General features: G+C 33.9%; 1 protein-coding gene across 4 annotated transcripts in view; it reads right to left on the bottom strand.

Moving 5' to 3' along the window:
* Positions 1-16,481, bottom strand: part of STXBP5 (syntaxin binding protein 5) — a 165,189-nt gene that overhangs the window by 69,481 nt on the left and 79,227 nt on the right. For all 4 annotated transcript variants that reach the window (XM_024747979.1, XM_024747980.1, XM_024747981.1 and 1 more), the window contains 7 exons: positions 6,402-6,556; positions 5,132-5,204; positions 3,653-3,800; positions 3,383-3,450; positions 3,078-3,118; positions 2,017-2,237; positions 1,349-1,527 (listed from right to left, as the gene is read on the bottom strand). In XM_024747979.1, the coding sequence (XP_024603747.1) occupies positions 1,349-1,527; positions 2,017-2,237; positions 3,078-3,118; positions 3,383-3,450; positions 3,653-3,800; positions 5,132-5,204; positions 6,402-6,556 (885 nt within the window). The remainder of the gene's footprint in view (positions 1-1,348; positions 1,528-2,016; positions 2,238-3,077; positions 3,119-3,382; positions 3,451-3,652; positions 3,801-5,131; positions 5,205-6,401; positions 6,557-16,481) is intronic.

Below are 16,481 nucleotides of genomic sequence, written 5' to 3'. Positions count from 1 at the left end.
GGGGGGAGAGAGGGAGGAGAAACTTGAGACCTTTCTGAGAATGTACTGATAGGTGCTTAACCTCAATGCTTATATTCGTTAGGTCAGATCAGTCTCTCATCCTTGGCGTTACTGACATTCTGAACTGGGTCATTCTTTGTCGTGGGGCACTGTCTTGCACACCGTAGCGTGTTTTGCATCATCCCTGGCCTCTACACACTAGATGCCAGTAGCACCCCTTCCTCCCGTTGTGACAAATAATATCTGCAGACATTGCCAAGCACACTCTGAGGAGCAAAGTCATCCCCGTTTGAGAACCACTGGCACAGAACACACAACCTCAAATTCATGTAAACATATAAAGCAGATTTAAAAAAAACCAAACTCTACTTTTCTATAGATTTATATCACAAGTGATTGTCACGTAAACCAATCTGCCTTATCTCTGGGGTGAATGCAGTTTTGATTACACGGATATTCTCCACAGGAACTGCTGAACCATTCACCAATAAAAGATTCTAGCAGATCTAAAGCCAAAACAGTATAAAGCCCGGTTCTGTTAACAAATGCAAACTGTCTTTCTCGCCACCGGCCCCAGCTTGAACCTACTACAGCCTGGTTTCTGTCCCCCACTCTTGTATTCAATCTCTGACATTTTTCACAACCAGTTTTCAGTCACTGCCCTAACCGACTTCTCTGTAAATGTAATACTTTTAATAAGTCTTCATGAACTCCTTCAATGATTTTAACTCTTTCCTCTTTTCTTTCTGTGCCATATTTAAGGCACGTATGCTTAACAAAATTTAACCACTCAATAATATAAATTGGACAGAAAAAAAGGAAAACTAAACTTTGTCCAATTTATTCCTGTAAAAAAGCAAAATGTATTCAAATCTGGATTTCCACAATAAAGGCATTTAAATAATGATACTGTGATGCTACAGAAGATTCAGAAAAAGACAAGAAAATGATTACCCAACAACTGAATCTCTAAAGACTGAAAAAACAGAATTTTCAGAGTGGAAGAAAGCAGCCTAAATATACATTTGATCCACATATAAATCCAGACTAAAAAACAATGACGGATTTAGAAGACGAAGCTCTATATAGAGGAAAGATCCATGCTTATCTACCAGTATGTTTAGAGATCAAATCTTAGTACTTCCAGGATAAAATCATGGAATGCAATCATATTTCTCTTGGTGCCACAGAAAAAAAGAGTTGAATTAACCACGGCGAAACACAAAAAGAGATGTGGTTATGTCATTGTACTCCATCACAGGAAGATGTTACTTCACTTTACGAATGCTTACAATTTATCTAAATTAAAAGGTAACTTCCAAAACACCTGTATTTTTAGATAACTTACTTCAAACAAGGGACATTATCACGAAGCCCATCAGATGAACTGCTACTGGTAGAAGGATGAGACTGAGGAGGAACGGGCTGAGGATTGGCACTCCCAACTGGTGTTGGCAAAGGTGGTGCCTGTTCACCCTCTGGAGATTCCACATCACTTATCTCATATAACAATCGAACTTCAAGCATCTGTTGTCAAAGTAAAAAGTTTACTCTCTCCTAATAATTACTGTTCATTTTATTACAGTTTATACATACACACACGTACACTACAGAGGAAAGAACACTTTTAAAGGAAAAATTTAGTGAGATTTCTAAAGGTAAGGATTTAGCAAAGGAAAAAAGGTTCCTGACTCAGCTTTTTAAAAATGATCGTGTGCATGTGTGCAAGTATACGCACACACGCATTATGATTTTAGAATTTACGGCTCTCCTGTTAATACTAAATTAGAGTATGTTCATACTTACATTAGCTTTCCTTAAATGAAACAGAATATATTTAAAGATTTAAATGTTCAGTAAGAAGATATACAAAGAAATATGACTTTCTGTCACAGAAGATAGATGGCAATGTAAATACTGAGGTGTTTTAAAAGTGCCTGCAAAGAACCTCCTAAATAATTCTAAAACTTTAAGATGTCAGATATCTGACATTGAAACTAATTAAGAGACTACTACCGGAATGACTTCTGTAATCACTTCTTGTTTGCTGAATCTATAAATAATGACATGAGCTGAAACTCCTGCTATGCACAACATTCGACTTTCTGGACACCAGGAGATGATCTGGATGGCATACGGATCTTCATCTACAATGTCTGTGTTTGGCTTGTCATCTTTATTTCTTGACTTTTCAAATACTTTAGACGTCTTTAATTTATATAATACTTGTAGATTTACTAAAAAGAAAGATAAAATATGATATCTTAATGTAAAAAGATGATATCTTAATATAAAAAGAACAAATATTAGGTAATATTTAATCAGTCATACCACATAAGGAAAATAAACTATATATTTTGAACCACAGTTTATTCCTAGGTCTACATTTCTCTACTATTCTTTTACATAATGCATTCACTGTACTCACTGACCAAAAAAGGTGTACTCATTGTATTCATTAAAAAGAAAAGAAAATCACCATTATGATGAATTTACATTATCTGAAAAAAATAACAAAAAGATTTTATAAAAAAAAAATTGCATAAATATAATAAAAACAATAAGGCATATATTTTGCTTTGCAGATTTATTTTCTATATATTTTCTCTCTGAAAGGTACCAATATTATCTAACACTTCTACATGGTGAAACATAATATACCCTCAGTTAACTGGATTCTAATTGCAAACATTATTCATTCAAAGCATTCTTTCCTTTTTTGCTAATGTAGCGACCATATATATTTTGCAAAGATAAGTTTGGAATCAGGCATTAAAATTATTCAGCAGATTTCTGTTGATTTGAAACATATGCCCACTTTTCCTATCTCTGAGTTAGGAAGAGAAGGTTTGAAGAAAGGACTTGGGTATTTCTGCTGAAAATTACTCTTGACTTACTAATTAACATCCTTAAAATGTCTTTATTATAAATTCTAAACTCATATACTTGATAAGTCAGGTATTAAATTTATAGTCTCTAAATTTCAAATTAAATGTTCGTTATGCAATCATTACAAAACAGGCTATATAAAAGCAATGATTGTAGAGCATGTAACAAACACGATTCAGAATACTTACTCGCAGAAGCATCCCAGAACTTAACTGACCCGTCAGCGTGCCTGTGAAAAGCAAATGAGTTAAGAATGTGTTGAAGAAAAAAAAATTACATTATTTCTCTCTTTGAAGTTAAATATATTGTTACTTAAAAAGACAGTCACCAAAATGAGGAAAAAGGTAAAATTTAGGGTAAACTGGCAGGTTCTAGACAATAACTTATTTCTTATTATGTTACTGCAAGCACTACCTGCCCAATTAATTTTCACGTAGTCTTAATCATATTTAGTTATTATTGATTCATTAGGTGAAAATGGACTTTTACTTACCCTGTAATAATTATTTCTGAGTAGCTTTGAGCACCCAAGCCCCAATTGCCTCCATTAATGGGCCATTCCTATAAGAAAAGATTATTGTATAAAGCAATTTCCAAGGATACTATATATCTTCATAATACACCTATGACAAGAGTACACACATATTTCATATTCAGAAAGGATTTTAATTTCTCTAGAAAAGGTATCATTATCAACCACTCCAAAATGATAAATATAAAATACTGAAATGTAACAGTAATTACTAAAACTCATGTTCAGTACCTTTTTGCTGTAACCTTGACGTTTCTGTCTAGCTCCAACAGAATAAAGTGCAGGAATAAGGTCCACAGGACAATCAGCAAAATATTCGCAACATGTAACAGGGGATTCATGTATACTCAAAGGGTAGGGATTTTCAAATATAGGATACCTTTAACAACAGGAAAAGAAAAATATTAACTTAATGAATTACTACCTATGATTAATACAACAATGAAAACTTAAAAAAATATTTAAACTTATTTAATAATAAGTTATCCTTTGTTCCACATGGTCTTGTTATTTTCAAGAAGAAAAAAAATTCATTATTACAGGTAGCATACACTAAGTTGATGTGAATTTAGGAATGCCTTAAAGTAAGGTAAATAATACTGTTCACTTACACTTTAGGGTTTCCCTATCTCAGTACTATTCCCATTTTGGATCAGATAATTTATTATGGGGACTGTCCTGTGCATTGTGGATGTTTAGCAGGATCCCTGTCCTCTGCCACTAGATGCCAGTAGCACCCCTCCCCACAACAGAAGATGTCTACACAGACATTGACAAATATCTCTTGGGGGGCAAAATTGCCCCCAGTTGAGAAACACTGAAATATTGAATGGGTAAACTCATTTAAAACCATATTTAATGATTATCTCTCAAGAAATACAAATAAGTAATACAATGTTCTTCCATTCAAAAAATTTATAAGTAAACATACTATCATCTACGAACAAGAAGAATATGGGAAATACCACAAAAAGTTGCAAAGGAGCTATGGTGAGAATTTATAGATCAGATATGATATATCTGGTTAAGAGAGAATAAGAAAAGCTTGAAGAGGCTGCCTTTGAAAGTTATGTGGATTTTTGATGGCAGTGAAGCAAGTGGAATGCTTCAGCTGTTGGGAGCTACATAAGAAAAGACATGGAAGTGTGGTGTTTGTTTAATACACCATTCAGTTTTTCTAGCAAACAGGCACCAGGTTGGAAATGTACCCTTAATTCCTTCAGTGTAGAGTAGCAGGCCGAGAAACTGTTTTTACACAAAAAACCAACAGAGAACTATAGTGGTTTAAAGAAAAGAGTAACAAGATTGGGGTTGCATGTAAAATTACCTGACAATGTTCATGACACACGGCAACAGAAAGTGAATATGGGTGGAGAGACTACAAGAGTTTATCTGGAGGAAAGCTGTGATGGGGATGAATTTTGGACATATCTGATTTTGTGTGCCCCCAGAGTATCCAAGTATTAAGTTGAATCATATGAAATTTCAGAAATTCAACAAATTTTGACTTAAACAAGAAATTTCTATGAGTAACATAACAGAGAAATTTGGCAGGTAATGAGAAATGTTTATCTGTAGTTCTAAACAGAGGTCCAGGTTATGGATATAAATGTAGCATTTTCAAAGAAATGAAACAGCCAATCCTATGCTAAAAAGACACTTTTTTTCACCACACACTAAAGTAATTGCTCACCAAATTTTATTTCTTACCCATTTTGTGCAAGGTCTATAAGTACTAAATCCTTTTCTAGTAGAACAACCACAGCATATGGTTCTTGAAAATCTGGAATAGGAAAACAATGCATGAACAATAGTTTTAAATATGCGAGAGGACAGCAAATGAGATAACAAACATTTCTTGCTTAGTTTTTATTTTATTTTGTTCCATTCTCTCAAGTATTTAACATTCTGATATTATACTTCATACAATGCAAGGCCAGTATGTTTTAAATGAGATAAATCTATATAACACCCCATAAAAAATTATTTATTCTGTAAAGATGAATTAGACAAGAAGCTCACAGTACCTTCCATGGTATTGCAAAGTCCAAGGCAGGACATGAACAACAAACCCTAAATTTTAATCTTAATACCCATAAGAATAACTCATACTGGATCTCACAGGAACCCACTACAGTACTACTATAATATTATAATCTCTTTCTTGGGTATTTTCTATGTGCATGTTAATTATAAAATGCATTACATATTTATATCTCAATTAGCTTCAAATAAAGTAAAAAAAGATCCAGATAAATTCCTCTTGAAATAATAACATGCCAGTTGTAATGGTTAATTTCATGTGTTAACTTGTCTTTACTGTGGTGCCCAGCTGTCTGGTCAAACACCAGTCTAGATGTTGCTGTGAAGGTATTTTTTAGATGTGACTAACATTTAAATTAGTAGATTCTGAGTAAAGCAGATTATCCCAGATAATGTGGGTGGGTCTCATCCAATCAGTTGAAGGCCTGAAGAGCAAAGACAGGAGGTGTTCGGAAAAATGCAATTTGCCTCAAGATGGCAACTCAGAAACGTGCTGGAGTTTCCAGCCTTCAGAATTCAGACTCAAGACTGCAAATCAAACTCTTTCCTGAATTTTCAGTCTGCAGTAAGTTTTCACAATTCCTTTAAAATAAATTCATATTCTTGCTCTCTTTTTCTCTCTAAAATCTCCTATTGGTTCTGTTTCTTTTGAGAACTGTAACTAATACATTAGTAATTTAGAGGATTTTTAAATGTTTCTTAATGTGGACAGTTTTGTTTATTCTTCAAAGGCACTTACTACTAATATGTAATATTAAACAGATACAGTTTAAAAACAAAATTTACTTCTCAAATAAAATTTACAAAGTTATGAAGGCAGCATCTCTCCCACGGAAGAACTGGCACAACAGGATAAGTAAACTACTTAGATAACAAATAGGTCTTTGTTCTGAATAACATACCTATAGAGAATGAACTTTAAAGACACAAAGCTTACCATTTGGGTATGGGGTTTCACACAGCGTCAGGAAATCAACAATTGAATAGTCCATTTCTAGCACTGCAGTACTTTTCCCATGCATAACTGTTAAGCAAGGTCTTCTTCCTACAGTATCGTATGACAAACCTCCTGATAAAATAATAAAAGGTTCCCTAGAAATAAAATACATAGTCAGGATTACAAATAGCATAGTGGAGTCTATTTTCTTGCTGTATCATAAATTGTTTTTTAGTGAAATAATAAAATCTTAAATTTTAACATTTTTATGCATCATTTAATTGAATACTCACATGTAGCTTTTTAAATTGCGTTAGGTAAGACCCAGGTGAGTTCCTGAAAATTAACCTACAGTAAGAATGAACACTGACCGCATTTGACTCTCATACCTCCCCTTTGGTCCCTGATTTTTTTCCCTTTACCCTTTTCATACAATTTTCAAAATATTCTCTCTGGGTTTCTCCTGATAAGTCTCTTAAAGGTACTGTCATTATTTCCAGTCCTAATAACCAGACCGTCTCAACAGAAATTCTAAGAGAGAATGCTAATACCCTAAGGCATCCATTGTATGTAATGAATTAACTTCTCATTGATGCATCAACAATGTACTAGCTACAAATCACCCTTGAGAAAAATGGTCGCTCAAACCATTTTCTGTAGGGCTTAATTGTCTCCTAGAACCTTGGCTGGTATGCGCTCAAACTACAACTTCCATGCACATCTATGAGCTGCCTTTTTGCCACTTCTAATTAGCCCTATAACTCTTGTCTCCCTATTAGTCATTATTAAATTTAATGATTTATCTAGATCTACTTTTAAATATATTTAAATATGCAAAAAAGAAAAAACCCTAAATATCCTTTCCTATGTTTTGGTCTGTGTGTATTTCTTAATCTTTCACCTGCCTGTTCATGTTTTTTGTCCATGTTTATTGGATTAGTAACTCTTTTCTAATTGGTTTGTAAGAGTTCTTTGCATTCTAAGGAAATTAGCTCTTGATCTGCCATATGTACCTTCCCATTTGTTGGTGGGGAAGTTGTTTATGGTGCATTATATAGATGACTTAAAATGTTCCATGTATGAGTTTCTTAAATCTCTTCATTTACAATTTTTTAAGGTAGTTTCATAATGCTTACTCTAAGTCCAGTGTAGCTATCTCCCTCCTCTCACACTTAGTACAAGCAGTATGTAATAATATGTAATGGTTAAAAGTGCTAGTTCTGGAACTAAACTGTTTAAATCTCAGTTCTGGCTTTACTTTCTGTATGACCTTGGATAAGGTGCTTAATCTCTATGCCTAGCTTCTGCATCTATAACATGGAGATAGAGTGATATCTATTTTCAGACAATTATTGAATTAATATTTGCAAAACACTGGGGCCAGTGCCTGGCACACAGACCACCCTTAGTAAGAATTACCTAGTATTATCGTCATTATCATCAAATAATCATTATCACCCATTGAGCTAATTTATTTTGCTTATTGTTTTCCTCATGAAAATGTAACCTCCATGAGGGCAAGGGTTTTTGTCCACTTTGTTCACTGCTGTATCCAGAACAGTGCCTCGCTGGTAAATGAATGAATGAACAGAAATGTATGTTACGTTAACCACTGTCTAGCTTACTAACGTTTAGATTTTTCAGCGCTAAACTGTTTTGGGTAATCTTAGTTTTTCAGCTAAGTGACAGTAACCAGACCTTAAAACTTTGTCCTGAATAGAACTGTATACCCACATATTCATTGCTCTAATCTCTTGGCTTACTGTGATTATTGACTGTGGTCACGAAAGTATATTTAATTTTCTTCTACTTTTCATCACATATAATGAATAAACAGAATATATCTCTTCTCATCTGTATTTTGAAATATAACATACAACTGAATATAAAATACTAAGAAGAAGGGTGAAGAGTCTAACAACTTATACTCTTATAGAGTGAGAGGTCTGGGCCAGGTATTTTATATGTAGTATTTCAAGAATAGTCTGACAAGTTTGTTTTTACATATAGCCAACTTAAAAATAAAACACAAGTATTATTAATGTAAGAACCATGAACAAGAAGATGCTGAGTTACACTACAGAATAAAATTTCCATGGAGATACCAAGTAGGTATTGCCAGGTAGGTGATCAGCTTATTGGACAAACTGTTAACGTATTAAATAACACCATGGCATTTAGGTAGGTCTGTCCTCAAAAGGCAACTATGTGTTTGTTCAGTGGCCTTGTAAATGGACTGTACTTCTTTTCTAAATTTAGGAGAAAAAAAATATAGTGAAAAAACATGGATAAAAATAAATGGATAAATAGTTTGAAAGGAATACCACGGTAATATTCTTTTTCATAATAATAAAGGTTTCCATAATTCAGCAATAAATGCATATATATATTTTTTCTTATTTTATGTGATGTTTTAAAAAAATCTTATTTTATGTGCAGTTTGCCAGGCAGGAATCACCTGATTCACAAATCCCACAGACTATGTATTTTTTTCATTGTAATGCCCCAAATCTTGAGGCGTAAATATTAATGAAATAGTTTACAAGAAAAAAACCCGTCTTAAATACAATGATAAAATAAAATTAAATATTTTAATCCTAGATGGTGAAAACTGTAAACATTCAAAGGTTTTGTTGGCATTTGGAATTATATTAAAAGTTCTAGGGATCTAGATTATTTCTAGGTAATATGTGAATTAAGCTTTATTCCATTACTTTAAGAGGAATTTAAGAAGAATTTCTTTAATGATGTTGTTGGGTGTTATACAAGACTTTAACTTTTGAAGACATCTAGGTTAGGAAGCTGTTAGTTTGAACTTTTTATAATTTTGATTGTAGTTTTTAAGAGACTAGACACTTTAGGAAAGCATATATGCTTCCTGATTCTGATCAACCTCATTGGCTGGCCTTGATAACAGCTTTGGCTGAAGCTGTGTTTCCACGTGAAACGTTCTTTATCTTTTCTACCCAAAAAGCCATTTGTATAACGAACTTGCTCAACTCAGTTCCATAATGCTACCCATTTATTCACTCAAATAGTTTTTGAGCACCTGTACACCTGAGAATAAAATGGTGCTCTCATGCCTAGTCTAGACAGAGAGTAAACACATTGTGACAAGTACTGTGAAGAAAATAAAACAAGGTTGAGTGATGTCCTGAATGTAAGGGAGGGGCTAGAGGGGTTACTGTAAAATAGAGCAGTCAGGAAAGGCCCCTAAAGTAATGACAGATGAACTGGAACCAGAATGAAGAGGAGCCAGCCATTCAAAGATCTTGGGGTTGGGGGAGAAGGATATACATTCCAGGCTGCAGGAATAACCACTGCAAAGCCCTCAAGTCAAGAATGAGCTTGGAATATCTGAGGAACTAAAAGGTCAGCATGGTTGCAACATAGTGAGTAAAGCAATACGTGGTAATGGATAACATGACCCCCAAATCTTGCAAACATATCCTGTTACACCGTTAGGATCTCAAGAACCTGTCTCCTCTATTGCATCTTCACCATTTCTTTAGTTCTCACCCTAATAACCTGCAGCTTATATAATTACAATCGCATTTAGTTGTTCATTGCCTGAGATGTAGTTCCCTCTCATTTTTTTGGTTCCTCCTTTAAAACTCAGTCCAATCATTCATTATCTTCTACAAAAAACCTTTCCTGACTCATCCTCCCGCCCTGAGTTGGGTACCCTTCCTGTGTTCCTAAGCACCCTCTTCTCAACATTTCCACACTGAATTGTCAGTGTTTATCTACTTTCCATTTGTATTGTGAGCTCCTTCAGGACACAGTATGGTATTTTACCTCTGCACTCAGACCAGTTAGCAGACTGGAACCATTCATGCATCACACCTTGAGTAGTGGAGCACGGGAAGTTGAGCCTCCTAGTGATCAGTACTACTCGACTTAGCCTTGACTTAGTGTCATTAAGGATCTCACTACAATGCCCCACACCCCTCACGCTCTATGGACTTCAGTCAGTAAGCACAGAACTCTTTGGCTGGGCCTGGCTGGGTAGACAGACTGATCCCAAGAACAAGTTTACTGCTTAGTTATGAGAAGTTTTCATCACAGTACTATTTGAGTGAACAGAGAAACACCTGGGTACCATAAGAATAAATCACTATGATAATGAAGTGAGTATTTTACTAGTATGATGATGATGATACTCCAGTATCTTTCTAGTTCAGATCTGTACCTTTGCCAATTTTAAGAGGACCCTCTGGAACTAGGGGAGCCACCTCCAGACCATGTTTCACTAGTGACTAACCCTAAGACCCTTTTGCTAATTCAGATAAAAAGATATGGGTTTGGGGTAAAAATAAAGAAACATAACATATTTAAACAAGTTTCTGTTCATTTACTGACCAATTTAACAATGATAATACAGCTTTGGTAAAGTGGATTTGTAATATTACAGTATTTACATAAAATATAAGATTTTAATATCATTTTATGTTAAATGTTTTATTATTTTTGTTATGTTAAATTGTTAAGAGTAATTGGACTTATTACATATCCTTTAAGGTATCAAAAATATGCAACCGCAAAATATTTCCTTTTGGATAACTCCTCTAAATACCCATATAACACACAACAGTGATGCTCAGAGTGTGGTCTGTGACTGCTAGGGGTTCCCAGGACCTTTTCCAAAAAATCACTAAGGGTAAAACAAAACCTTTTTCATTGTGATATTAAGACATCACTCACCTTTTTACTATGCTGATATTTGCACTGATGGCACAAAAGTAACAGTAGGTGAATAAAACTCCTGGCATCTCAGCATGAATCAAAGCAGTGGCACCAAACAGCACTAGTTATTTGTATTTTTTATTGCCACACGTTAAAGAGGTGTTTTTCTCTCACTTTAAAATGTCCTTGATGAAGCAGTAAAATGACTCATTTAAAATTTTTCATCTTGACCCTTGGGTTTAAGTTTATTAAAAGGGGTTCTATTAGTAGCATGTAAAGAAATGTCTTTTTAATACTGTGCTGAGAAAATGGGAGGTATACATAAAGCACTGGGCTTAAGTTTATTAAAAGGGGTTCTATAAGTAGCATGTAAAGAAATGTCTTTTTAATACTGTGCTGAGAAAATGGGAGGTATACATAAAGCACTGGGCTTAAGTTTATTAAAAGGGGTTCTATAAGTAGCATGTAAAGAAATGTCTTTTTAATACTGTGCTGAGAAAATGGGAGGTATACATAAAGCACTGCTTCTGTATACTGAACTGGACAGTTATTTCTAGAAAAGCACTTGTACTACTGTTTGAGTTATGAACTGAATTGCTATTATTTTTGCTTAAAGGATGACTGACGCAGCCGCAAGGCACAGGGATATTAGCTCGGTGCTTTGTGACAGCCTGGAGGGGTGGGATGGGGAGAGTGGGAGGGAGGGAGACGCAAGAGGGAAGACATATGGGAACATATGTATATGTATAGCTGATTCACTTCGTTATAAAGCAGAAACTAACACACCATTGTAAAGCAATTATACCCCAATAAAGATGTTTAAAAAAAAAAAAAAAAAAAGGATGACTGACGAACTATCATTAGTTAGGTTTGGGTAACAGTTGTTTTCTCAAAAATGAATCAAATGACTCTGTTGTTTTAAGAAAAACAATTGAGATTATTTGGTTACAATGATAAAATCTAGGCTTTCAGGTAAAAATATCAAGAGTCTAGAAAACTTTTATCTGTCATGCTGAGCTTCACAGCTTCCCAATACTTAAAGACTTTCCTGATGAGATCAGTGGTAATATAATCAATTAAAAAATATATTACATAATAAAATGTGTCAACACTAAAAGATATGAATGATTCACTGAATCAGTACTTTCCAAAATAAAACAATTCCACTCATTCTTTTTGGAATTTTAAAGTTATTTTAAAATATATTTTTATGTTAACATGCAAAGGGTTTTTATTATTTTCATGTGAAGTAATACATATTTTAAAAATCCTAATCTTTATTTCTAATACGGTAAATATCAATAGATAAAATCCACATAAATAAAAGTTCTTTGGAATTTTCCATAATTAAAAGTGTAAAGGGTCTTTAGTTTGTGGGCTGTTTGTATACACCTAAAAATTAAGCCCACACAAAAGAAAATATGCTATGACAGGTTTTCATTTTAATAAAGGTTATAACAATTAATTGGTTATTGTAATTATTAAGTGATTATATAATTATATAAAAGGGTATTATAATTAATAAAGGTATTATAATTAATAAAGGTATTAATAGTGGGCTTGAATTTGTTAAAGGGGATTCTATTTGTACAACACAAAGAAATAAAGTAGCATTCTTTTCCAAGTTATCAACTTTTGACAATTAGTATAGTGATATTTATCAAAGTCCTATGATTTCTCTTCATACTAGACAAATTTTAATGTCTTCCTTAATTATTTAAGAATTTTTAAGAGTTATTTAGCATCGGTCCTCTAACATGTGAAATCCTCACTTAAAAGACTGGCTTACAAGCCACAGATTTGGAGAAAAGGGCAGAAGAAGAATTCATGAATCTAAACCTTTTAAGGCAGTCTTTGCCATATGGAATTAATTTGTCATTAAATGGACGGTAATGATTAATTATGAAAGGGAAAAAAGATCTCAGAACACCTTCCCTACCTTGGATGCAGAAATTTGCTTAAGAGCTCCTATGAACTGATTATTTCATGAACCTTAATAACTTTAGAAGAATTACAGTACTCTCTTGTAGCCCAAACAGCTGATGATCATAACAAAAGCTAGTATGATGAAGTTGCCATGTCTATGGCAACATAACTTTTCTCTACCTGTGCTTTGCAGGACAGAGCATCAAGTGTAGTGTGAAGTTAAACTAGAAAGCAAAACAAACAGTAAGCATCAACATGGTAAATTAATGAGATAAAGATACAGAGTTTAGAAGACTTATCGTAACCATACAAATTCCACATAACTTATGCTTTGATATTTCAATCTGTTACAGTTTTTATATATAGATTGGTTAGGATGCATAAGATTTATAAGGATATAGCAGCAATTCATATTAGTGTATTACTCTGGTTCTTTCTAGAATCAATACACAGGAGAATTTAACTATGTAACAATTAGGCTTTCTTTTTTCTCAAAAAGAAATCTAAACTTTTTAATGTAATCTTTGCCATATGGAATTAATTTTTGATTAAATGGACCATATATGAGGGTTCACAGTGTTACAAGCATGATTTCAAAGCTTGTTTATAAAAGAACATTTAAAAAGTCATTTATTGCAGAAAAAGCCTTACATGGATTTGATTCTCGTCCTCTAGAAAAATATAATCTAAATTATATAAGCTGATATCAATATATATTATAAACATCTAAGTAAAAGTACTAGAATAATCAGTGAACTATCACTAAGATATTTAGTCTATGTATAGATCTCAAGTGTAAGCATTGTAGGGATGGGACAAAATGTAGATTAGGATGTATAATGATGGAAAATATACCCTAACATTAGCTTGAACAATCCATAAAGCTTTAAGGATGCACCAGAGAACCAAGTTAGAGATGGAGGAGGCATGGCTCTAAAAGAAGAAACTGAAGGAAAGCTCAGAATGAGCTTCAGTAGTAGGTAAAGTAGAATGAATCAACTAGAGGCAGTATAAGAAGGGGATATCTGAATAGCCGTAACAAATAAGCAACAATTTTGAAAACAATTAGGTTTGAAATAAAGCTGTACATTTTAATAAATAATACATATTCAAAACTATAGAAAAGCATATGAATAATTTCTGGTCCCTGTCAAAACATAAAAGCTTAGCTCGACAATTGCTTACAAAAAATTAAATTAAAAAGTTTCTATGAATCATTGCTGCTTTGCCTGCAGATACAAACAAATTTAACTTCAACCCCGATTATGACAGCAGGCTGCCTTTCCATTCATTAACAGCAGTCATTTAGGAGTTCAAATTATGGTTAGAGAATTTAAGATAAATCTAAAGCATAAATGCTGATTTTTAAGGTAGTGAATTAATAAAACAAAAAAAGTCATCCCACACTGATGAGATGGATGAAACTATTAGATTTTATACTCAGTTCTTTAAAGTATACTTTCAAAAAGCAATATGGTAATTTGTCAAGATGTATAAAAATATTTTATCTTCAAAATTTCACCACTGGGGGCTTCCCTGGTGGCACAGTGGTTGAGAGTCCGCCTGCCGATGCAGGGGACACGGGTTCGTGCCCCAGTCCAGGAGGATCCCGCATGCCGCGGAGCGGCTGGGCCCGTGAGCCATGGCCGCTGGGCCTGCGCGTCCGGAGCCTGTGCTCCGCAGCGGGAGAGGCCACAGCAGTGAGAGGCCCGCGTACCGCAAAAAAAAAAAAAAAAAAAATTTCACCACTGGAAATTTACTGTAATCGTAAAATAGTAAAAATCTTCTGTTGAATTCTCTGTAATATCAAGAGAAATATGCTCACTGCTGTATTAATTATATTATAAACCTGATTATAACATTAAAGCTAAATGTTCAGAAAAAGGGAGGTATGACTGAGTGAACTACACAGCCCTTGAAACTAATTTAAAAAATTAATGAAAACTATAATACTTTAGACATACTAAGTAGAAAAAAAATACCAAACTGAATATGCTCTAAGAATATAATTAAGTGAAAATGTATATGTATTTGAAAAAAGACTTAGGGAAAATGAACAAATGAAAAGAATTATTTTAGAATAGTGGAATTACAACAGTATTTACAACTAATCAAACTTTTTAAAAGGTGCATTTTTCATATGAAATACCATGAAAATAGTTTGCCAATTTTTAATGTCATTTCCGTACTGGTCATTACACTGTGTATTAAAGTACTGTTAAAATGTAGCTTATGCCGAAAATTTTTCTGCTTCCTAGGCCACTCAAGAAAAACTATATAAATCAAGTCATGATATTATCATGATTCATCCATTTGACAAGCATTTTACTGAGCACTTAATACGTGCTGGTCACTGCAGCATGGGCCAAAATTCTTGTTTTCCATCATTTAATTTCCCTGGCTTCACTGCATCCTTTAGCCAGCACACTCCCCTCTACCACACTTTTTATTCTTGTCATCTACTTCAATGTTCCATTTCAGGACTTAAAACCTAACCTTAATCCTAAGATTATTGGTTCTGTGGCCAAAAAATTTTTCCAGAAGAATGGATCATATAATCATATGACAATGCTTTCAATATTTAAGAAAGTTATCTTCTCTATCAGTACACTTTGGGTTCAACATGAGAAATCCACTCTAAAACTTTCTTCTAAAATTATTTCATTTTCAGTCATGTACCACAAGGTTCACTGCAGCTCTATTTACAATAGCCAGGACATGGAAGCAACCTAAGTGTCCATCAACAGATGAATGGATAAAGAAGATGTGGCACATATATACAATGGAATATTACTTGGCCATAAAAAGAAATGAAATTGAATTATTTGTGGTGAGGCAGATGGACCTAGTCTGTCATACAGAGTGAAGTAAGTCAGAAAGAGAAAAACAAATACCGTATGCTAACACATATATATGGAATCTAAGAAAAAAAGAAAAATGGTTCTGAAGAACCTAGGGGCAGGACAGGAATAAAGACGCAGACATAAAGAATGGACTTGAGGACACGGGGAAGGGGAAGGGGAAGCTAGGACAAAGCGAGAGAGTGGCATGAACATATATACACTACCAAATGTAAAATAGATGGCTAGTGGGAAGCAGCTGCATCGCACAGGGAGATCAGCTCGGTGCTTTGGGTCCACCTAGAGGGGTGGGATAGGGAGGGTGGGAGGGAGATGCAAGAGGGAGGAGATATGGGGATATATGTATATGTATAGCTGATTCACTTTGTTATAAAGCAGAAATTAACACACCACTGTAAAGCAATTATACTTCAATAAAGATGTTAAAAAATAATAATGTAAAAAAATTTTTTTTAATTGTTTCATTTTCAGTGTCTCCTATTCCAAAGGCTCTTTCTTTTCTGCCATTACTCATATGGAGGTCTTCCCTAATTTAAGGTAAAAATAAAAATCTGCATCTTACTCTTCCTCTTCTTGATGACATATAACTGCTACTTATATATACTGG

This window comes from Neophocaena asiaeorientalis, unplaced genomic scaffold (assembly GCF_003031525.2).
Source record: "Neophocaena asiaeorientalis asiaeorientalis breed wild unplaced genomic scaffold, Neophocaena_asiaeorientalis_V1.1 scaffold123, whole genome shotgun sequence".
NCBI lineage: Eukaryota > Metazoa > Chordata > Mammalia > Artiodactyla > Phocoenidae > Neophocaena > Neophocaena asiaeorientalis.
This window is presented reverse-complemented; position numbering and strand designations above follow the sequence as displayed.